Source organism: Perca flavescens, chromosome 17 (genome assembly GCF_004354835.1).
Source record: "Perca flavescens isolate YP-PL-M2 chromosome 17, PFLA_1.0, whole genome shotgun sequence".
Classification (NCBI taxonomy): domain Eukaryota; kingdom Metazoa; phylum Chordata; class Actinopteri; order Perciformes; family Percidae; genus Perca; species Perca flavescens.
The window spans coordinates 27,674,690-27,698,938 of record NC_041347.1 but is presented as its reverse complement, the minus strand read 5'-3'; the positions used below and the strand labels follow the sequence as shown (position 1 = coordinate 27,698,938).

The following is a 24,249-nucleotide window of genomic DNA, read 5'->3' as shown; positions in this document are numbered from 1 at the left end:
TTATTTTTCACAAAATATCACAACTCCTCCAAACCTTAGGGAACACAGATGGGATGAGTTATATTTTGAATGTGCACAAAGTTTTGGACATGAGCAGAAATCTTGCTCAAACATCCGAAATATTACAGTCCAGGGATTTATTAATAAATTAAAATGAATTAATGTATCATTGAGGTGAATAATTGTCATATGAACATTTACGGAGGTTACTTCCCCAACAAAAGATGCAAAAGAGGAGTGAGTGGTAAATTATGCCTAAGCTACATGTGTGCTGACTCAGGTATAATTATAAAAGTCGATCTACAAGAGAATAAATAGTTGAAAGCAATACAGAATGCCTGAGAGCCTTACTGCAATATATTCCATTATGTTTTCATATTTGGATTGTAATCCGTTTCCCTTTACATAAAAATATTCCCAGCATATTCATTCAGAAAAAGGTAGAAATAGGTGCATAAAAATTCACCAGAATGCATGAAATGAAGGGTTTAATTTTTTTGGGTTGCCAGGCCACACAAAAGATGGCATTTACTGCAGAGGCGTGTGTGGGTTAGGGCAGGCAGATGGGATTTTGGGGAAGGGGGGGCTCGGCTGTCCTTACCTACTCTAAGAGGAGGCTCACATTCACCAAATTGGAAAACCCGTGATCTAGCCCTCTTTACTTTATATTCTGCTCCTCTCAAAGCCAATGAACATGATTGTGGAATGTAATTATCACAATAAAATTGTATACAGTACAGCAAAATAACTCATTTTTGTACAGTGTGAAAACACAGCAGTGCAACAACAAGTAGGGGAAAAGTAGCAGCAGGAGAACTTACTTGTCCAAGCATATCCTTTTATAGCTAGCCAAAAACAATGATGCCAGTTGCCTTATAATCTGGTAACAGTACCTGTTTTCAGTCCTCATATACAGCTTTGCTCTGACCCACAGACTACATTCTGCCTGACAACTTTCTCTAACAGGAAAAGTGAATTTATGAAAATTTAACCTCACGGTTATAGTAACCAAATTATCACGGTTTTCAGTATTATCGCTGTATTTTTTAAAAAGTGTGTTCAATATGTTCAGAAAGCACTGATAGGCCTACCCAAGCTGAAATAGTTTCAAAATGTGCAACAGTGTTTATTAGATTACAAAAAATATAGGCAATAGGCTTGTAAAAACTATTGAAACACTGGCCCGCTGTAGAGTGTCCGGTAAGAACTTGAACCAGACATGTCTGACTTTGAGATTCAGGAAGATTTATAATAACGCGGTTTCCACACCGTGGTAATCCACCGTGATAGTAATGATATTTTAAATGAAAACGGTAATTATCACATATCACAACATTTTTGACCCTGGTTTACCATTACACCGGTAATCGTTACATCCCTACCCTTGTTATACACTAATGGTAAAACTTAAACTTAAAACCTTGTCTTTGCCAATTAAAGCACCATGTCTGTGTCTGATTCTCTAATATGCTTCAATAAGCCTCAAGTCACATATTAAATTGTGGCTGTTCATTTGCAAGTAGGATTAGTAGTTTAGAACAAACACACAAATCTAACCTCTGAACTGTCCCTGCAGTAAATAAAAAACAATTTCTGACTGCATAAATTGTTGTAACCTGTTTGTTGTCAGCCTTCTGCAGAGCACTCTCTTCTTTGACTCAATAACATTTTCATCAACAAGGAAATTAAGTTGCATTCTAAAATGAGATATCTGCCAAATCAAAGAGGTGACACTCACTGTAAAGAAACTGACTAGACTAATCTAAGAAATTGAAAATTTTAAAAGGGTATTTATTAATGCAAGAGTGTGATTGACAGGACCCCGGTGAACTGGATTATCTTCAATATATTGTAGATATACACATGAACTTTGGGTAATGGTTTTTGGCCATAATAGGAATGGAAGTGATGAATTTCCTGCATGCCATTAAATTTTGAGATATGAGGTGTCTTTAAGACACTGACAGGTGGCTTACATTACTCATCTCAAAGTGCTCTTTCATATCCCCTTCAAATCCAGTCTTGATTTTCACCCCACATAGAGGGAAGAAAGAGGATTTTTCTCCCCTTTCTTCCCTCTACGTGGGGTGAAAATGTAGTGTGTGTGTGTGTGTGTGTGTGTCCTGAACAGAAACAGAGAGGATGATTAGAACAGTGAGAAAGAAAACCCAATTGGAGTCATGTACAGACTGGCAGAGTGGAGAAGCATACCTTAGAGTGCCAGACAGACGGAAAAACAGTCAAACAGACTGAGCACACACACACACAATTATATTTGCATAGACATCCCAGTGTAGGCTATAATGTCATCAAGCCCTGTGCCATGGTTTCTCAGTCTTGTAATGCCATCTAGTGTTGACACTAACAGCAGTTGAATCTTTGAAGTTTTGAATTGTCAAATAGTGACTTACTACAAACTAACCACATCATAAAATGACCCTAATTGTCCTAGGCGAAACCTAATAAAGAACAAGCGACACATTGGTAAGAGCTGCAATAGTCTCAACAGCTAGCAAGGAAAATATGAGCTAGACATTGGCATAAAATGTGCAGTTTGTATGACCAGCAGAGGGACCAGATTCCTAAGTCAGAACCACAGTATGTTCAGTTTAATGCAGTTATATAAAAAAAAAATAAAAACATTTCCCACAAAGAGTTTATCATGGAACACTATTGTCATGAAGTCAAAGCATTAGGAAGGAGAGGTTATACGGTTTTATTTAGCAGTACAGCAGGCTGGCAGCATGGCAGGTTACTTGAGTTGAAGTTCATTGCCCATGATACACATTACAGTGTTGTGATTGGTTGTGGTTTGCCCACCTTTTTTGCTTCAAGTAAACTCTATGTTTGTATCTTTTGTTAAGGAATTTATGTTTAGATTTAATAATTTAAGAGTGTCTGTTTCCACTGTTAATTGCATTTTCCTTTGGCACAGCACTACAACTGTATCCCAGGGGAACATCTAAATCCTCGGATTGTTTTGCACAAAAATTTTAAAATTTGAAGACTATCGGCATACAATATTGTACCTCTGCAGAAAGAGGCAAATACAGCTAGAATTTAAGAGTATACTGCTCCCACTTGAAATGCTTGAGCCACTTACGATGTGTAGTTTGTAGTTTGTTATTATTGACAAAATAAAATTCGAAATTAAAAGAACAAATTCTTATTCCATTGATTTTGAAGGAAATTAAACTTATTTAGCTTGCTGAATTCAATTCAGGATCTCCGATTGGACCAAACAACAAATCCACTAGGCCTATTAATCTCTAGACTTTAACTTTTAAAGAGCCCCTATTTACTCCTTTTCAGCATCATATTCGTACTATTGGGGTCTCCTAGAGTAGGTTTACATGCTTTGATGTTCAAAACACATTGTTTCTTAAACTGCCCATTGCTGCAGTGTGTCCACATGAAACAGTCTGTCAGAGCTCTTGGCATAAAACGGCACCCTAAGACGCAGTGAAACTTCAAACCTTTTTTGTCTTTGTGAGATGTGGAACTGGTCAGTTGTTCAGTCTGACACACACACACACACACACACACACACACACACACACACACACACACACACACACACACACACACACACACACACACACACAGGTGAGTTTCCTGTCATGGCATGCATGCTGGCAGGATGGTGGGTACAGTGTGCCTGTGTGTATTTTCTGGAAGTAGCATGTGTGGACATGCTTCTCATTCCATCAGTGACAGCTCTCAGCTGTCCTCCTGTCTGCCTCCCCGTTTCTGTCCTGTCCCCTAAACTGTCCATCTGTCTGTCTTTACTCGTACCCCTGCGTTGTCTGTCGTCATGCCCTCTACTTCTCCGTCTCACCGATATAAGATGCTATACTGGAGTGGTTACCATAAGAAAAACTTCTACATGTATGAGAAATGATGACAGTGTTGATTTGTGTATATTCAACACACACACACACACACACACACACACACACACACACACACACACACACACACACACAGCTGTCTCCTGTGCCTTGAAGTGTGCTGAGAGGTTGGGATGTTGTTGGGTGGGGGAGGTGGAGTGGAGAAACCAGAGCTCAGAGTTCACTTCCCAGTACTCACTTTAACTCCAAAGTGAGTGCTACAGCTTTAGTGCATATGTCTGCTTCTGTGTGTAGTCAGTTAGCTTGTGGTTAGCTTGCGACCTGCTAACTGGTTAACGACACATTAAAACTGTAGATGCTGTAGATTTCAGGGCCGTTTTCATAAACGTCTGGTGGAGAAATGAACCTCTCTAAGGTCCAGATCTTTCTGGCATGGATTCTCGGTGTACTTGCCGGTAAGTCATCCTGTCTGTCTGTGTGTGTCTGTGTGTGTGTGTGTGTGTGTGTGTGTGTGTGTGTGTGTGTGTGTGTGTGTGTGTGTGTGTGTGTGTGTGTGTGTGTGTGTGTGTGTGTGTATATATTTCAACCTGCTTGGTTATGTTTTCAGAATGAGAATTATTACTTGCAAGGAATTTGCCTTGGTATCTTAGGTGCTTACAAATTAAAAAGTGAATAAACAAAGTACTGCAGTCAAGAACATAAATACAGAATATATATGTGTGTGTAAAATATAATAATATAATAAATAGGTACTGTAAATGTAGATGTTTTCTTTGACCAATACTATTAACTATAACTAAAATTACTAGTCTATTTTTTTTGTTTCTTAGGTTTATGTATGTATGTATTTAGGCATGCATGTTGCTAAATACATGTTCTCTGTAGAGAAAGTAGACAGGAGACAGCTTCCTGACACGTGGCCTGGGAACCAAAAAAAAAAAAAAAAAAAAAAAAAAAAAAAAAAAAGCTACAATGTAGACTAGGGAATATGAATTAAATCCTCTATTCCCGTATATGTATTATTTTCACAATATAGATATACCATGCTAAGCACATTTTTTTAGAAAAAAAAACAAAAAAAACCTTAAGGTGCAGTAAGTAAGCCTTATAAAACTAACTTTCTGTCATATTTGCTGAAACTGACCCTATGTTCCAGTAGAACTACATAAAGCAGGTCATTTAAAAACAATCCGGCTCCTCTGGCACCACCTACAGCCTGTAGTGTGATTTGCAAAAATCCACAGCTCCCTGTTCAGATGCACCAATCAGGGCCAGGGGGGTGTCTAACTGCGTGTCAATCACTGCTCATGCACACACATTCATTCTCCCTTGTGGGGGGAGGGACTCAGAAGTTGTCGATGTTCACATTTTTTAGCTAAGTACTGGATCTTTGCAATCCTACCTACGGCACCTTTGAGAAAACAGTTTATGGATAAAAAAAAAAAAAAAAAAAAAAAAATCGCATAGGAATCTCTTGTTTTGGCTAATCCAGTGATTTAAATCAAACAAAAACGAACAAATCAAAGTGTTTCATCACAATGATGCAAAAATCATAAAGACATAATGCCATAAAGCGGACTCGCTCATTGATTTGCAACATTTCCCACAATGGCCCAACAAAACTAAAGACATTAAAAAGGCACAGCTACCATGGTGTTAATAATATTAGGGAAAAGAATCGTGATTTTTATCTTCTATTCTGAATCGTATAATATATCATGATAACGCACACCCATACATCTATACATGAAGAAGCATCTTACAACTGAATCTTTGAATTTGTGCATGTTACTTTCTGTGCAAAGCACTTCTAGAAATGAGTGTTAGCATTTGTTCTCTTCAGCTACCCTAAAATAGGCAACTCAGCATTGTTAGCATTCCTTGCTGCATTCTTATTTTAGGCATTTTCTGTAGCTGTTGTCCTCTTCAAGAGTGATTTATATTTATCAGCAAGGAGGTATAGGTTCAGTGTCTTTGTTCAAGGACACTTGGACGGGGCACATGCCTGTTGATGCACATACTGTCTCTTGGGGGGGGGGGATTAAACGTGTGACCATTCAAATACTGGAACAGTCTAACAACCAGTTAGTCAATCTATCACTTGAACACGTTTTGGGCATTGCAACTGTTTGGAAAGAAAGACAGTATTTATAACCGAATGTTTATCTGGTAAGCAGCAAAAAGCAAATGAAGAGACCTTAACTTTAATTACTGAAAACATCTACTTATCAAATTAAATGATCCACTCATACCTGCCGTGAATCATTGGGGTTTTTACAGTATCTCAGAGAAAATTAAACAAAAACCGGAAGTTTGTCCAGTGTCCTCATGTATGTATTACATGGCCATTAAATTACACTTAAGAGTTCAAATAAAAGCTAAGAAAATTATCTTAACAAAGATTAATTAAAGCTCTGAAAACACTTAAATGCAGGTTGGAATGGATTGAATGAACTCTCCCTAATAAACCAGTATTATGCAGTTTAACCTAAAATGGCTTCTCCGTGAACCATCACCTTATCGTGGTGGAGAGGTTTGTGTGTCTCTGTGAACCTGAGGGCTGTGTTGTCTGGAGCTTTGTGCTCCTGGTAGGGTCTCCCAAGGCAAAGTGGTCTCAGGTGAGGGGCCAGACAAAGAATGGTTCAAAAACCCCAATGAAGAAGCAAGGTAGAGATGGAGTGACCCTGCCGGAGGAAGCCGGGGCCCCGTCTGGAGCCAGGCCCAGGCGGGCGGGCTCGTCGGCCAGCGCCTGGTGGCGGGTTTGCCACGGAGCCCGGCGGGCACAGCCCGAACAAGCTACGTGGCTCCCATCTCTCCAGCCCATGGGCCCACCACCTGTGGGAGGAACCGTTGGGGTCGGGTGCGATGCCACATGGGTGGCAGTGAAGGTCAGGGGCCTCGGCGGACCAGACCCGGGCGGCAGACGCTGGCTCTGGGGGCGTGGAACGTCACCTCTCTGTGGGGAAGGAGCCGGAACTGGTGCGGGAGGTGGAGCGCTACCGGTTAGATCTGGTGGGGCTTACCTCTACGCACAGTCTCGGTTCTGGAACCATACTCCTGGATAGGGGTTGGACTCTTTTCTTCTCCGGAGTTGCCCAGGGTGTGAGGCGCCCGGGCGGGTGTGGGGATACTCACAAGCCCCGGCTGGCGCCGCTGTGTTGGAGTTTACCCGGTGGACGAGAGGGTCGCCTCCCTACGCCTGCGGGTTGTGGGGGAAAACTCTGACTGTTGTTTGTGCATATGCACCAAACAGGAGTTCGGAGTATTCGGCCTTCTTGGAGACCTTGACTGGAGTCCTGCATGGGGCTCCAGTGGGGGACTCCATTGTTATGCTGGGGGACTTCAACGCACACGTGGGCAATGATGGAGACACCTGGAGGCGTGATTGGGAGGAACGGCCTCCCTGATCTAAACCAGAGTGGTTGTTTGTTGTTGGACTTCTGTGCTAGTCATGGATTGTCTATAACGAACACCATGTTCGAACATAGGGATGCTCATAAGTGTACCTGGTACCAGAGCACCCTAGGCCGAAGGTCAATGATCGATTTCATAATTGTTTCATCTGATCTGAGGCCGTATGTTTTGGACACTCGGGTGAAGAGAGGGGCAGAGCTGTCAACCGATCACCATCTGGTGGTGAGTTGGGTCAGGGGTGGGGAAGACTCTGGACAGACCTGGTAAGCCCAAACGTGTAGTGCGGGTAAATTGGGAACGTCTGGAGGAGGCCCCTGTCCGACAGACTTTCAACTCACACCTCCGGCGGAGCTTTTCGTGCATCCCTGTGGAGGCTGGGGGCATTGAACCCGAGTGGACAATGTTCAAAGTTTCCATTGCTGAAGCTGCGGCGAGGAGCTGTGGTCTTAGGATCTTAGGTGCCTCAAGGGGCGGTAACCCACGAACACCGTGGTGGACACCAGTGGTCAGGGAAGCCGTCCGACTGAAGAAGGAGTCCTTCCGGGATATGTTATCTCGGAGGACTCCGGAGGCAGTTGCAGGGTACCGAAGGGCCCGAAGGGCTGCAGCCTCTGCCGTGAAAGAGGCAAAGCAGCGGGTGTGGGAGAAGTTTGGAGAAGACATGGAGAAGGACTTTCGGTCGGCACCAAAGTGTTTCTGGAAAACTGTTCGCCACCTCAGGAGGGGGGGGGAACCATCCAAGCTGTGTACAGTAAGGATGGGACACTGTTGACCTCCACTGAGGAGGTAATAGGGCGGTGGAGGGAGCACTTTGAGGAACTCCTGAATCCGACTAATCGCCCTCTATGTTAGAGGCAGAGCTGGAGGATAACGGGGGATTGTCGTCGATTTCCCAGGCGGAAGTCACTGATGTAGTCAAACAACTACACAGTGGCAAAGCCCGGGGATTGATGAGATCCGTCCAGAAATGCTCAAGGCTCTGGGTGTGGAGGGTTGTCCTGGTTGACACGCCTCTTCAACATTGCGTGGAAGTCTGGGACGGTGCCAAAGGAGTGGCAGACTGGGGTGGTGGTTCCTCTTTTTAAAAAGGGGACCAGAGGGTGTGTGCCAATTATAGGGGTATCACACTTCTCAGCCTCCCTGGTAAAGTCTACTCCAAGGTGCTGGAAAGGAGGGTTCGGCCGATAGTCGAACCTCGGGTTGAGGAGGAACAATGCGGATTCCGTCCTGGTCGTGGAACAACGGACCAGCTCTTCACTCTCGCAAGGATCCTGGAGGGAGCCTGGGAGTATGCCCAACCGGTCTACATGTGTTTTGTGGATTTGGAGAAGGCGTATGACCGGGTCCCCGGGAGATACTGTGGGAGGTGCTGCGGGAGTATGGGGTGAGGGGTCTCTACTCAGGGCCATCCAATCTCTGTATGACCAAAGTGAGAGCTGTGTCCGGGTTCTCGGTAGTAAGTCGGACTCGTTTCAGGTGAGGGTTGGCCTCCGCCAGGGCTGCGCTTTGTCACCAATCCTGTTTGTAATATTTATGGACAGGATATCGAGGCGTGGTCGGGGTGGGGAGGGGTTGCAGTTTGGTGGGCTGGGGATCTCATCGCTGCTCTTTGCAGATGATGTGGTCCTGATGGCATCATCGGCCTGCGACCTTCAGCACTCACTGGATCGGTTCGCAACCGAGTGTCAAGCGGTTGGGATGAGGATCAGCACCTCTAAATCGGAGGCCATGGTTCTCAGCAGGAAACCGATGGAATGCCTTCTCCAGGTAGGGGAATGAGTCCTTACCCCAAGTGAAGGAGTTCAAGTACCTTGGGGTTTTGTTCGCGAGTGAGGGGACAATGGAGCGGGAGATTGGTCGGAGAATCGGGCGCAGCGGGTGCGGTATTGCATTCAATCTATCGCACCGTTGTGGACGAAAAAGAGCTGAGCCAGAAGGCAAAGCTCTCGATCTACCGGTCAGTTTTCGTTCCTACCCTCACCTATGGTCATGAAGGCTGGGTCATGACCGAAAGAACGAGATCCAGGGTACAAGCGGCGAAATGGGTTTCCTCAGGAGGGTGGCTGGCGTCTCCCTTAGAGATAGGGTGAGAAGCTCAGTCATCCGTGAGGAGCTCGGAGTAGAGCCGCTGCTCCTTTGCGTCGAAAGGAGCCAGTTGAGGTGGTTCGGGCATCTGGTAAGGATGCCCCCTGGGCGCCTCCCTAGGGAGGTGTTCCAGGCACGTCCAGCTGGGAGGAGGCCTCGGGGAAGACCCAGGACTAGGTGGAGGGATTATATCTCCAACCTGGCCTGGGAACGCCTCGGGATCCCCCAGTCGGAGCTGGTTAATGTTGCTCGGGAAAGGGAAGTTTGGGGTCCCCTGCTGGAGCTGCTCCCCCCGCGACCCGACACCGGATAAGCGGACGAAGATGGATGGATGGATAGATGGATGGATGGAACCTAAAATGGCTAGCACAGAGTTTTGATCAGGTCTTAACTCAAGGTGTTTTACATTCCGTAACTGTTTATAAAATACTAAAGTTTTATGTTCAACACAAGTCATTTTTCAATAAAACGTATTGATTAGCTAATTTTTGTTCAGTGTTTATCTTTCACTTATTTCTATAATCAATCATTCAGTGCTGCACCAGCAAGATTAACCACCAACTAGTCTACCAACTATGAGTTTCAATAGTGATTTACGTTAATTTATCCTCTGCAATTCAGTGACTTGGGTACTGGCACATTTTATTAAACACACTGGTGAGAAATTGATGTGGTGGCCAGATAGAGGTGGAGTGACAGGGTGAATGGATGCAGCCTGTAAGACACCAGGTGGACATTATCTGCATCACTGCAGATGTGCAATAAAATGGTGCTCAGTAAATCTTTTGAAGGTCTTTATTCCCGGATGCTACACATCCACTTTGGAAAATATTTACTAGCTGGAGCTTGCTTGTCGGTATATCAGAGATTATTCCAGCCTCCAATCATGACCGTTATGGTCTCGTGTTAAATAAATGAAGATCTTCAGATAGCATTTTTTTTTTTAATAAAAAAAAAAATAAAAAAAAAAAAAAAAAAAAAAAAAAAAATCACACTGTGGCCACGTTTTGTAAGCAGCTGCCAGAGTTTTTTTGTGATTGCTGCAGGCAAAAATCCTTGATTATGCGGCACATTTTCTTAAAAAAATGCGATGGAATATGCAGGATACTTATGCAATTTTATGCGATGAAATTGCGGGAACTTGCAAGAATTGAGGGAACTTGCAAAAACTGCAGTTTGATGAAAAGAGAAAAAAAAAAGTGATTCCCCCAACACCCTTCTTTCCACTGATGTTCACGTCATGCAATTATGTTACTTCATAACGTTCCCATGTAACAGGGGAAAATGGCTGCTCGTGTTAAGTAAACAACATTTTTCAACTTTCTGCTAAGATATGTGACTTTTTTGCAACAAAAATGCGGGGATTATGAAATCATGCAAGCCCTGCATATTTTGCTCGGAAATTGGCAATGGGGCGTATTTGAAAAAAAAAAAAATTCTGGAGGGACTGGTATTTAGTTATTGGTTGTGGTATCTTATTTTTTTTCTGCATTTTCGATCTTAATAAAAATCTAGTTAGATGTATATCTTATTATGGTTGTATTTAGTGAAGGTTGCCTAAGCATTTTCCCATGATTGGGTGGTCAAACATAGAACAGATCTGTCTCTTTATGAGATAGTTACATGAAGAGAAACAGCAGAAATCTTTCAGCTATACACAAGATCAACAAGAAAATTCAGTTTTTGGTGTCAGCCAGAAACAATAACCAGTTTAGTGTTTGAGTAACAGCTGGACTGTCAGCACAGACACAATGCAATGATCAGAGTAACTAGCCATCTATAGCCAACCATATCCATTAAACCTTGATCGAATGAATGAAGGCAACAATTCATGCCCCTTCTCTAAAAGGTTACAAAAGTTAATTGGGAAAGCAGACAGATGAGGCAATTTTAAGGGTAAGTGGCTAGTTCCTCATTTTTTAAAGCCCTGCTCAAATGCATTGTAACAGTAGGACCAATTCACTTTACTCAACAGCGTTTTCCCATCCGGTCACAAGACATTTGGTCTAAAGCGTGCTTCACGGCCACAAAATCATAGACTCAAATACAACTCAAAATAACATCCACACCCACACTTTAGTTCCTTTTCAGTTAGAAAGTGGCAGGAAATAGAAAGAGCCTTCGCAGTTTTATTTTTCTGTGGTAGTTCAGTATCATGCGAAAAGTGGAGTTGAGAGTAGGCAATGATTGACAGCTCCAAGTGGCTCCACTGTCCCGCCTTCCCTCCCATCTATTTTTGTATGTGGCCAGATCAAAGTGTGTTAGCAGGACAACAGACAGGGAGCAGGCAGTCAGTGACAGACAGCCAGGGAAATGAACATCAGTACTGTAAACAATAGGGTTGGATGAGGTCTACTGACTTGGCATATAATGATGTTGACAGTGAAACGTCACGCCGGACGATGATATTGTTGTTCGGGGCGGGTGGGTTTGTCTTAAGGGCTACTCCCTATAAAAGGGGTTATGGTTTTCTGGTGAGTGTCTGCGTGATGTCCAGAAGCAGTACGCAATTACGACTATACAACCCAATGACGTTAATTATTTTGGGATTATAATAGGGTATTCTGATTATGTGTGTGCGTGCGCGTGTGTGTTTTCTTGCTGGCTAAATGAAACTAGACCCGAGTCTGCTCAGTTTAGGCCGAGTGTGGATTACCAGCACATTTCCAGTCTGGCAAGCAGCACTATGCTAATCTGCTGGGTCACATTATAACAAAACTACACGTTTACTGTGATGCATGAACAAAGGGAATGAGATAGTCCACTTGTAGTACAAAGTACTACAATAATAGCGCCAACACGTGGGCAAGATAAAGAAGAAGTTATGTTAGTTCTGTCTTGAGAGTGGTTACTAGCCTATTGGAGACTAGTGATGCACTGATGTGAAAATTGTGGCCGATACCGATAACCAATATTAATATTGCTGTTATGGCTGATACCGATATTTACCGATGTCGATATCTCTGTATAGAACACATTTTTTATGATAATCAAATAAGGAACTATTTTCCAAAAGGCATTTTTTTTACTTTTGTGATTTATTTTCAGAAATCACTGAAATTGGGTACCTTTACCTGTGTGCAAAATATGACTGTCATCCGATTTTCAGAAGAAAAAATAAATATTTATATAAAAATACATTTTTAAAAAGGATAGTGTCCTGAATTCACACTATGAATAAGCCAAACCTGAGTATTCACAATAAACATCTAACTCACTTGAGACCAAGTCACTGTATTCTGTGAAGATTGTACAACAGTTCAAAACTTTAAAGTACAGTAGTAGGCCTTAAATGGCCAAAGCCATTATTGCTCGTATGGATGAAAGACACCAAATCCCAGAATGCACTTGCTTCGCTGCTTAGACTCTACTCCCAAGCCACGCCCACCTACAGACCGACAGTGAGGCAGCATTCAACTCAACCCAAATGTGTTTTATTGTCATTTTAACCATATACACGAAACAACATTTCACCGTGGCTGTAACACATTTAAAATATATAAAAACGACATACAAAACAGGTGTTTACAGTCAACCAAGCGCTAATGCTAGTATGCATTAGCTGAACTTTACGTGTGTGCAATAGCTAAATGTAGCAGATTATAAACACAGTTGTAAATTTGCGTGAAATGTAGAATGGTCGGCATTTACTAGTCACAAACTTCCCCAGCGGTTAGCATTTAGTTGGATACAAGCAGCTAATTTCTGCACAAGTCCGTGTTAACATCTCCACTCTTACCCGGCGACATGTTTCCACAACAAGAAAAACACAGTAGTCTCTGAACTCGCGATGGGAGTTTCGTTTAAGTTGGATGTACTCCAGTTTGTTGTCTAATGAGCAGACAATTGTAACCAGGATTGATGGAACAGGTGGCTGGCCAGCGTTAGCTTTCCACCTAGCTAGGTCCAGCCCCCGTTTGCGTTTCACCGCTGAGAATGTCCCCCCATGATCGCGGCTGCTGCCCACTCCGGCCGCCGCTGCTGCCCGCTGGTCAAACTAACCTGTACGGCGGGCCGCAGCAACCGAACAGCAACTTCTTATTTCCCAACATTCATCTCTTCCCCGCCCACCGAGAGCCGGTGGTCTACTAAAGTTTCCAGTGTCCCACTTTGCCGCAGATTCCGTCTGCAAAAACCAACATCCCCGCCCACACTTTTTCTTCTTCTGATTTCAGCAGTATAGACGCTGTTAAGCGTATTACTGCCCTCCACAGGTCAGATTTAAATCTAAATTCTCACACACTCACAAGCCTACACACGTCAAATACACAGGAATTATTCACATCGGCCCTATTCATCGGCCCTATTTTGACATCGGAACGATACAGATGTGTAAAAAAAAAATGACCACATCGGCCGATATTATATCGGCGGCCAATATATCGTGCACCACTATTGGAGACTGAAGGGTAATTTCAAATATGATATGCCTATCGTTTCTGGTAGAACCAGAACAGTATCTTAATATATTATCTGCTAATACTGATCATAGATACAAGTTTGCAAATATTAAAAAAGAATTTGCAATCAGAATCTCTAAAATAAATCACATTTGAGGGATGTATTCCATCCGTATGTATCTGGCATTATCACATATTAACATCATCAAGTATTAGCTTCACAAATTTAGTATCGTTCAGGCTCTCTTATGTTCACACAACAACAAAAGTAAAGCTTATGTACATTTCACACCTCAACAGTTCTAAACAAGTACTCATTGTATTGTGTGTAAAATAGTTAAAGGTTTCAACTACTGCCAACATCTATTCTGCTAATTTTTAAATGATGATGTAATAAACTGTTGGGATTATTTTAGCAACGTAAAGGTCAAAAATCAAGTCACACAGCACAGTTTTTGTTTCTGAATTCTGGTATCACAGTAACCCTCCCAGCCACACAAAACACCAAACTTTAGCAGTATTAAAAAAAGTGTAAAACTGCCAAAAGAAAATCTGGAACAAGGGCAGTTTCATAAAAGCTTCCCACACAGGTCAGCTGTAGTACAGATGAACACACTCCTGTCAATGCAATGCCTCCTAAAAGCCTGTCGGGGGCAGACAGGCCAACTGGGAGTAAGAATTATTATAATTAATGAATAAATAAATACAAATATGTTCTGTTTTATGTCTCTAGTTCACCAGTAACCAACAAGTGAAACTGCTCTAGGCTGCATTGGGCTGTAGAAGGCTATATTTTGATGTTGAATATCCCATAGGCCAAGCATAATTTATAGGCTCATAAAGTCATGGTTTAAAAAAAAAAAAAAAAAAAAAAAAAAAAAGGCCTACAAGTCTGTTAGCTGGAAACATCTTTTATATGAAGAGGTGTTAAATGCAGGTTAATTGTTCTGAGCACTAACGGATGCAGACTTAATGTCAAGTGGATTGGCCAGGGCTGGTTTTCACAACACCCTCTTAACACTGAGATTAGGTTCCGCTCTAAGGATTTATACAGAAACCTACTTGATCGCAGTGCCTAGACAGCTCATGGGACATGCAGTGCGGAGGCTTTTCACCAATATGGCATGCCAGTCATTTGACTGCTGTTGCGGTAGATCTGTCTGCATGTGCCTGTCCCTGCCCGTCTCTCTCATCTGATATTTCCTCAATCTTCCTACTTAAACTCTCGCAGTCACTTTGAAGGGTTTCAGGTTGCTGGTTGTAAGCCTGGGAAATGTTTGCTGTGTGAATCACAGTTAAAAGCAATGTGCTGGCCTACCTCTCGCTTCAGCTGTGATTTTAGTTCCAGTGTGAAAACATTTGGTTGGACATAGGCGTCAGCTGGGTATGGCAACATGTCATACTGTGTACCTCAGCCAAAGTGAGCCAAAAATAGCATTTGTTATGAATGTGTCAACAGCACAAATATTGAACATTGCACATTATTGATTTTAGACCCAAGTAAAGTTCGAAGGTTTTTAAGTCCTTCACTTAAATAATTTCAGTCTGATCCCCAACCTCTCTATCCATACATTTAGAAGATGAGTGTAACAAAATAAAGTCTGACAGAATGTTTTGTGTGTCCTAGGTGCAGTGTTCTGCTCAGAGGATGAGACTCGTCTGGTGAAAACCCTATTTACTGGTTACAACAAGGTGGTACGTCCCGTTAACCACTTCAGTGAAGCCGTAGTGGTCACCGTGGGACTGCAGCTAATACAGCTTATCAGTGTGGTAAGGGAGAGGGAAAGAGTTGATATTGGAAAAAGCTAAAGAAAATAATGATGTAAGTGGCATGACGTATTCACAACATTATCACCTGAGGCTTTCAGGCTTCCTCTAAATAAATGGTGATAGTGAAGACCATCCATTATTCCATTTCTGCCTTTTACATGAAAAAAGAAATTGAAGGCTGTCATACTAATGTAATTTCTAAGAAAGCACTAACATCTGTAATTCTGGTTTCACTTTGCAGACTGGTAAGAATTGTACTCTCCAGAAAAAACTGCTGTTTCAGTAAAACATTTCACTACTTTAAACCCTGTGTACTGCACAAATATTTTTTATATACATATATATATTTGCTAACCCAAAGAAATGTTCCAATTGTATTACATAGTTCAAAACAAGGCAGAATTAGACAAGCTGTTTGATGGACTGGAAACATAGCTTAATAAAGGCAGTCACGATTTAAGACCAGACATATTGGCACTCAATGATGCTCTGTTAATTGAAGTTAAATATAGGATTTATCAAACTAATTTAAAAATACATGTAAACAGTCCTATTGATCAGAGGAAAAAGTCACTGCCATATATGGATCACAAAACTAGAGCTATAATAGCAAATGCCACCGTCTGAAAACCTAGTCAGTCTATACAGAAAGGATGCAATCGTAAGCACTGGCCAAAGGTTTATGTCACATACAAACAGAAAGTCACAAGCTTTTAGACCATGTGATGGCGTGGCAACCAAAATAATGCAAACATCACGCAAAACAACAAGGAGTTTGGACACACAGTAAAGACCAAGGCACCTACTCACATGAATACAGCAACACTGTGTGTCATGAGAACACAATGCAACAAGGTGACAGAGGCCAAATGACAATAGGCTCGGCTCAGCAGCCATGTCTGCCTATGTGGGGTATGAGACCCATACTTTAGCATCAGGGTCGTAGCAAACATATTGTTTCAGTGATGGCACGGCAGCCACAAAAAAAACACACATGCACAATGCAAAATAGAGATAAATTGCTCTTACTGTTTGTAGCTCTCCTTCTGGGTCCAGGCTGTAAAGAAGATGACCATGGCACTTCATAGTGTATGAAGTCAATAGTAGGGATGTAACAATGGATCGTGAAATCGGTTAAAAGTCTATATTGCCTAGGCTAAATGTGTCAAGATTACAACGGGTGAAATCATTTTCAGATTGAAATAAAACTGAGTTTAGTTACGTCAATAGTAGACTAAATGATACAAAGTTTCCCACTGAAGTGGAGGCAACATTCCAATTGATGTATGCCTTTTGAAGGGTATGCCACCCATAGAAACAGGGGTTTAGAACACGCATATCAGCTCAGTCATGGCACTGCCGCCACAAAACACAAGCAGTACAATGCAAATATAAATCAACTGCTCTACTTCTGTGTCCAGGCACTGGCTCCAGACACTTCACAAGGAAAAGGCATTTAAAACTAAAACAATGTAAAGCCCTTGAACACCCACGCAGGTGTTTTCTGGCTGATTAGAGCTCTGCTTTGGTTGAAGGTGGGCTGGAGCTTTAATGGGAATTTATTAAGTCACAAATCTTCATTCACCAAAAATAATGATAAAGGTGTTATTAATCAGCCTATACACACCTACACAGTCTTGGGAAGAGGTCTAATCAGCCACACTAACTGAAAACACTTGTGTTCAGACTAGGGCCTTTAAATAATTCTGAAGACTGAAATAAAACAACTAAACTTAGCTTTATCAGTACATTAGTAGACCAAATGGTTTAAAGTTTTCCAATGAAGTGGATGCATCAGTAAGAATCAGAATCCTTTGTGTAGGTCTTTTGAGGGGTATGCTACCCATACTTTAGAACCAGGTTACGAAAAGCATATCTTCCCAGCACGGCGGCCAGAAAACACATTAGGCACAATGCAAATACAAATAAGTTGCTCTCTTACTGTTGTAGCTCTCCTTCTGGGTCCTTAGCTTTACCAGTCTGTAAAGAAGTAGCTAGACCATGGCTGACATTCGCTTGTCAAGTCTTTCGACGACACTTCTTACTACTCCGGTCTTCTCTTCTCTCCTCGTGTCGCAGTATCCATCTTTTCCCCACAAGACATCAGGTGGACAGCAATTAGCTAAGTAAGCTAACTAGCGTTAGCACTGTTGATGAAAAACTTTTTCAATTTTCCCTGTTATCCTGCTGCTTTCATGTTAGCTAACCTTAATCACCGCAGAAAGGTGCTTGAGATCCTGAAAGCCTGTTATTGCCCAGGTAGCGTTACAGTCCCCTCCGAATAGCACACGGGAAGCAAAGTCTTAGCTAAGTCTTCTCACAAGTTAGCCATTTTTCCCGGAGAATCACTCCACGGTAAATGCGATTATTTTTACAGGCGGTTTGGTTTATAACATCATACCACCGCTGGTGAGCACCAAAGTGCTTTATCTCAAGTTTTTCTTCAAAAGGTAGACTTTTACACGTGTGCTGTAAAAGATAATCCATGTCGTTCATGGTTATGGCGGGTAACGCTAAGCCATAGACCATAGACAGTTTATAAGAAAGTCTACTAACTAACTTCTGCCAGTGTCCAGTGATAACTACCAGCCAATGAGGACACAACAGTAGGGTACTGACAGTTCAATGGCTTTGAGCATGCGCACTGTTGTTTTCCCACGCACCAGGCCTATGACATTGCGAGCAAATTTATATTTAAACTGTTATATACAGTCACTGATCATAATTTGTAGAATAAAGATAAATAGCAACCGAGGATGTGTTATGTTATGCATTAATCCAGTCCAGACCTATATTAATTTCTAAATTACTCAGTAGGCTACTACTAAAACCACACTTGTGTCTGCTGCCAGCAGGTGGCGCAATGGCAAGGTGGTTGTGGTCATCTCAGAAAATGTTTTTCTTTGCTTCAACATGTTGGTGTAGAAATATTTTTTAGCTGATGCAGAGCCCGTCTACGGAGAGCCTGTTCACTCCCTATTAAGCCCCATTGTACCGAAGTTGGTTGCAGTTCCACCAGAATTCCACTCGGGGTGATCAGTGCAAAATGAATGGCAGTCTATGGAGCTAGACGGCTAAATTTGTCTCTTTTGCCTGTTTGTCGTTGAGAAATCTCAGATTTTATTGTAGTTTTTGCAAGTTCAACATTGATTGTAGGTTGAAAGTCGAATGAACGAGTACTTATGTTCTTTCGATATCTTACAGGTTGAGTCGTAACACGCTAGCATTCTGCTAATAAATGCTGACTGGTCAGTGAAGGACTGATTATGACCAGAGATCCCGCTTGATGGCAGCCGAAGCGGAACCAGAATGTCAATTAGCAAACCTCTTTCTAGCACGTGTATTGACAGGGAGAGCCTAACCTGTCAGCTGTGTAGACGATGCCTCGAGTCGAGAGAAAAAAGGAAGCGACTCAGAGCTTGCTATAAAGCAGTATCTCTGGCCGTACGATGTGTATGACGCCATTGACATTTTAAAAGGCTTTTTAGAACAAAAAAGCGACTTTAAAAAAATCTACCACCCAGCAGTGTGTACTTTCTTAGCCTCCCCTTTCAAAGGCAACATTCAAATTACTAGACAAAAACTATATCCTGAGGAAAGTGGATTTTAAGGGGTATAGCTCCATAGACCACCATTCATTCTGCACTTGCCCGTGAGCGCCCTCATATGGAACCACAGTGGAACTGCAACCAGTTCAGAAGCCGGAGATTTCCAGGGACTGGAAGTTCTCCCCATATTAGATATTCTCTGGCTGAAGTCACATTTCAGTTTGTTCAACCATTAACATTTAATTGAGGGATTCAAGAGACATTTTGTTCTAAACTAATCAAAATTACATAAGTCCATAATAACACAAAATAAATGGTTGTAAGCGTACAAATTAGAATGTGTCCTGAAATTTCACAAGAAAATGTACTTGCTGTCTTTTTCTGCATCTCTCAGGATGAAGTTAACCAGATTGTGACCAGTAATGTCCGTCTCAGACAGGTAAATATGAATGTGTTGAATTCAGGACAACAAGAACAAAAATGTGTGCTAACCATTTATCTAAAAATCCCAATAACAATGCTAACTAGGTCACAAGATTTACAAAAGAGGGTACGCTACATTGCAAATAGGCCACTATAACAGCATTTGGAAATTAGGCCCCACAATTGTTAGAAAGATCCTCTCTATTACTTCTTTTACAGTCATTCAAGATCATTGTGGTCTATTTTTAAGTAAAGTAATGCTAAGGTTTGCTCATAACTGTCAATGGTTTTACCAACAAAGGCAAAGAGTGTAAGTGAGTTATCAAACTGTTCTTAGTTTTTAACAACTAATCTGCTGTAGAGTTTTTTTAGAACATTAGTAGACTATATTATCTAAATTTCTGGATTTTCATCCCAGCAATGGCTAGATGTGAACCTGAAGTGGAATCCAGATGAATACGGAGGCATCCGGAAGATAAGAGTCCCTTCAACCGACATATGGAAACCTGACCTGGTGCTATACAACAAGTAAACACACGCTCTTATATTCTCAAACACCCTTATATATTTAGCATTCCTTAAACATCTCACTGCTCCTCTTCTCTGTCCTGCTCTTCTACAGCGCTGATGGTGACTTTGCCATCATCCATGAAACTAAAGTCCTGTTGGAGCACACTGGGATGATAACATGGAACCCTCCAGCCATCTTTAAGAGTTACTGTGAGATTATCGTCCTCCATTTCCCATTTGACCTGCAGAACTGTAGCATGAAACTGGGAACCTGGACATACGATGGAAAGCTGGTCGTCATCAATCCAGTGAGTGTGACTTAGTGTCTGCTGTTTCAAATGACTACAGATTTAGTATCTACCCCCCAAAAAAAAAAAAAAAAAACAACAATGAATTTAACCATCCTATCATCCCTGTCATAACACCATAGTTAAACCCCAAATGCTCTTATCCCTTTTGTAATATATTGTTGGGCATTTGTCCTACTCTTCTGCCTTTTAGGACAGCGATCGGCCTGACCTCAGTAACTTTATGGAGTCGGGTGAATGGGTGTTAAAGGACTACAGGAGCTGGAAACACTGGGTTTACTACACCTGCTGTCCCGACACACCATACCTTGACATCACCTACCATTTCCTGATGCTGCGGCTGCCTCTCTATTTCATCGTCAACGTCATCATTCCCTGCATGCTGTTCTCTTTTCTCACCGGACTGGTCTTCTACCTGCCTACTGACTCCGGTACGTAGATCCTGGTGGGTTCTGAAGCGCGTAGAAACATGTCCAAAAAAAAAAAAATCTTTTAAACTTTGATGGTGACTAAATAGAATAGGTATGACCATACCCTATTTTCACAAGTTGGTACACGTAACTCATTTCAAATGTACTTGGTCACATGTGGCACATATCAGATATGTATTTTGAATGTGGAAACTTTGAAAAAGCACATCAAGTCAGATATTTCCAGGCCCTTTTTGGGCCACTTTCTTATGTGGAAAATCCATTAAATCTAATAAGATTTGGAAACCTGTGACAGATTGGAATGTTCCAGTCATTTGCTTATATACTATATTCCTATTCTTGGGTGTGATTCTGTAACACTAGATCATAAATAAAACACAAGTTAGTGACAAGTTAGGCTTTTGTCCGGAAAGCCCTAACTGGCCACTAGTTTCTTCTAGAAGAAAGAACTGTTTAAAAGTGTAAAAGTAGCCTGAATGTCTGTTTTTGTGTCCACCTCTCTGTCTCCAGGTGAAAAGATGACTCTCTCCATCTCTGTCCTGTTGTCTCTGACTGTCTTCCTGCTGGTTATTGTGGAGCTGATCCCTTCCACTTCCAGCGCTGTGCCTCTCATAGGGAAATACATGCTCTTCACAATGGTGTTTGTCATCGCCTCCATCATCATCACCGTCATCGTCATCAACACACATCACCGCTCGCCCAGCACGCATACCATGCCCGCCTGGATCCGCAAGGTTTACGTTTTGTTGTTATTATCTACCTGCAATGCTTTAAAAAATGTATGTGACTGATAAAAATGAATGATTGAAAAGGAATGTAATCAATACCTGCATCTGTTTGTCTCTCAGGTCTTCATCGAAACCATTCCCAACATGATGTTCTTCTCAACAATGAAGCGTCCCAGTCAGGAGATCCGGCAGAAGAGGTTGTTCCCTACTGACATGGACATCTCGGACATCTCAGGCAAGCCTACAACTAGTCTCGCATTGCCAGACCCTTCCTCCGCAGCGCTGCAAAGGAGGGTCTGGCTAGTCCACACAACATTCCGGGATGGGAGAAAAATGTGCTCTGGTTTATTTGGCAATTCTTTAAACCAATCACAATCGTCTTGGGCGGCGCTAAGCTCCCGACAGAGCCACGGTGCCGCTGCAAAAGTTGGTTTAGTCGTGCAACAGAAAACTCTGATTGGACAGATAGTCTAGCTAGCTGTCTGGAGTTACCCTGCAGAGATCTGAGGAGCAGTTAACCATAGTCCTCAGAAATCCACCAGAGTTTAGAATTCCAACACAAAGAAAGTGGAAGGTAACGGACATCCGACCAAAAAGAGGGACATCCGGTGAAATTTCCGGCGGCACTGGAGCAATCCCAGAAGTGGAACGTTGTGGATCTAGACTAGGCTACAACTAAATGACAGAACCCACAATCATTTTGACAGAGGACAAGTGGTAGCAGTATGTGTTCTGGGACAGGGAGCCAGATTGTTTATACCCTGGGAATGTTGGTGCAGCGTAACATGCTGGTGGTATTATCAGTGGAAACGTTTTAGATAATGAGATAGTGAGTCACAGAGATAATTCCAACTGATCCCAGATGTGAAGAAACACTAATTAAAACATTAAACTGCTGTAATATGCTTCATGATGAAAAAGCCGAATACACCACATAAGTCAGAAACACATTACCAGGATGCAGTATCTCTTTCTGTGCATCCCCACAAGTACATCCTGTCTCTCCCCTGCAGGTAACCCCACCCCCACCAGTGTCACCTACCAGTCTCCCATCTCTAAAAACCCTGATGTCCGCAGCGCCATTGAAGGGGTGAAATACATCGCTGAGACCATGAAATCAGACGAGGAATCTAACAATGTAAGACAATGCCTGCATGGATAATGGACATAAATGTATGAACCTATAAGTTTGTCAAATACATAAAACTATCCAACTAAAATGCCTCTATCAAAGCTGCACAATAGTCAAAATGTTGTATTTTAAAAATCTAAAATGTTATGTTGAATATTTTTATCTGCATCAAAAGTAGTGATATATTATCATGAGTTAAATGTGCTATTCAAGTGATTGCAGTAGCAAAAATAGCAAAGATTTAATTACATTTCACAGTGACTTCCTGAACCACAACTTGTGCTTTTACAATTAGTTTTTGGTATGGATTAAACAAACAAGGTAAAATGTGTTGTTAGTGAGCTTTGGAGGTGCTGGTAGGCATTTTATTTTTTACTTCAAATGTACTTGGTGTGTCTGTGTGTGGCACATATCAGATATGTATTATGAATGTGGAAACTGTGAAAAAGCACATGAAGTCAAATATTTTCAAGCCATGGGCATTTTATTTTTTTACTTCTGGCCAGAGCCAGGGTGGCTTTTTACCTTGTTTTCACTCTTTATGCTGGGCTAAGCTAACCAGCAACTTTCTCTAGCTTCAGAGTTTTATCAATGTTCCGTTCCCTCTACCAATAAGCATATGTAGCCAAACGTCAAACAAATATCCTGCTAACTAGGCAAACTGTGATGCTCACTGGTACTGGCAGACCTGAACCCAAAAAGCACTTTATTGTCTTCTTAATGTCTCTTGTGTGTCTGTAAAGCAAACTTCAAAACATAAAGCAGCAAACCAATACTGCCTCGTTTCGTCTCGTTTCCAGGCAGCAGAGGAGTGGAAGTTTGTTGCCATGGTTTTGGACCACATCCTGCTCTGTGTTTTCATGGCCGTGTGCATCATCGGGACGCTTGCCGTCTTTGCTGGGAGACTCATCGAGCTCAACATGCTGTAGAGGCCTGACCCACGAAGGAGTATGTCTGGCGTCACACTTGGAGATGCGTCAGAACCACGTTTATCATTGGTTGAGGTTGCGTTTGCTCTCTTTCTCCCTCACACACGTACAAAGTTTGAGTTCATTTTCAAATCACTCTTGTGTTGCCTTTGAATGTGCACAGTTTGTATTTACTGAAATTGGGGAGACTGCAGTAAAGCTTGCATCTTAAAGGCATGAGTCTTGTGATCTACATGGGTCATACTTGAAGTTATTTTTGTTTATTATTTTAGTTTTTGTACAGTGTTTCATTGCTGTGATTCACTATGGTGAGTGTATGGTATCACTCTCATGTAAAAGCCATAACAGTAAAAATGTATTTGTTTTGTTTTGCCTTTTTTGGCAGCTTGGTTTAAGGTTTGGGTCAGAGGATTTTCTTCAATGTTAAAACAAGACTTTTAACATGAGATCATGTCCCCTGTGCTGAGGATCAACTGAGAACGGATGCTGTATAGCAAATACATGCTCTGTCTAATTTAACATTCTCCATCCCATTATTGTACTGTAGGGCAGTCGAGGGCTCCAGTTTAGAGTGATTGTCCACATAGAAACCTGTGTTCAGTTTGTTCAAAACAGAGCCACGAATTTTATTTTTATTTCAATACAACTTTATTGCCAGTTGTATAGACTGAGTCTGGTTGATGACACAGACTTGGTCTTTGGGTGCAGGCAAGATATATG

At 42.0% G+C, this 24,249-nt stretch overlaps 1 protein-coding gene across 1 annotated transcript; it reads left to right on the top strand.

The window, feature by feature from the left end:
* The first annotated feature begins 4,055 nt into the window (after positions 1-4,055).
* Positions 4,056-23,741, top strand: chrna1 (cholinergic receptor, nicotinic, alpha 1 (muscle)). Its single transcript, XM_028603979.1, has 10 exons — positions 4,056-4,306; positions 15,378-15,520; positions 19,463-19,507; positions 19,910-20,019; positions 20,114-20,309; positions 20,503-20,740; positions 21,251-21,474; positions 21,589-21,703; positions 22,482-22,606; positions 23,401-23,741. Exons 1-10 carry the CDS (start codon positions 4,252-4,254, stop codon positions 23,527-23,529), a joined length of 1,380 nt encoding a protein of 459 aa, XP_028459780.1. The 5' UTR covers positions 4,056-4,251; the 3' UTR covers positions 23,530-23,741.
* The last annotated feature ends 508 nt before the right edge of the window (positions 23,742-24,249 follow it).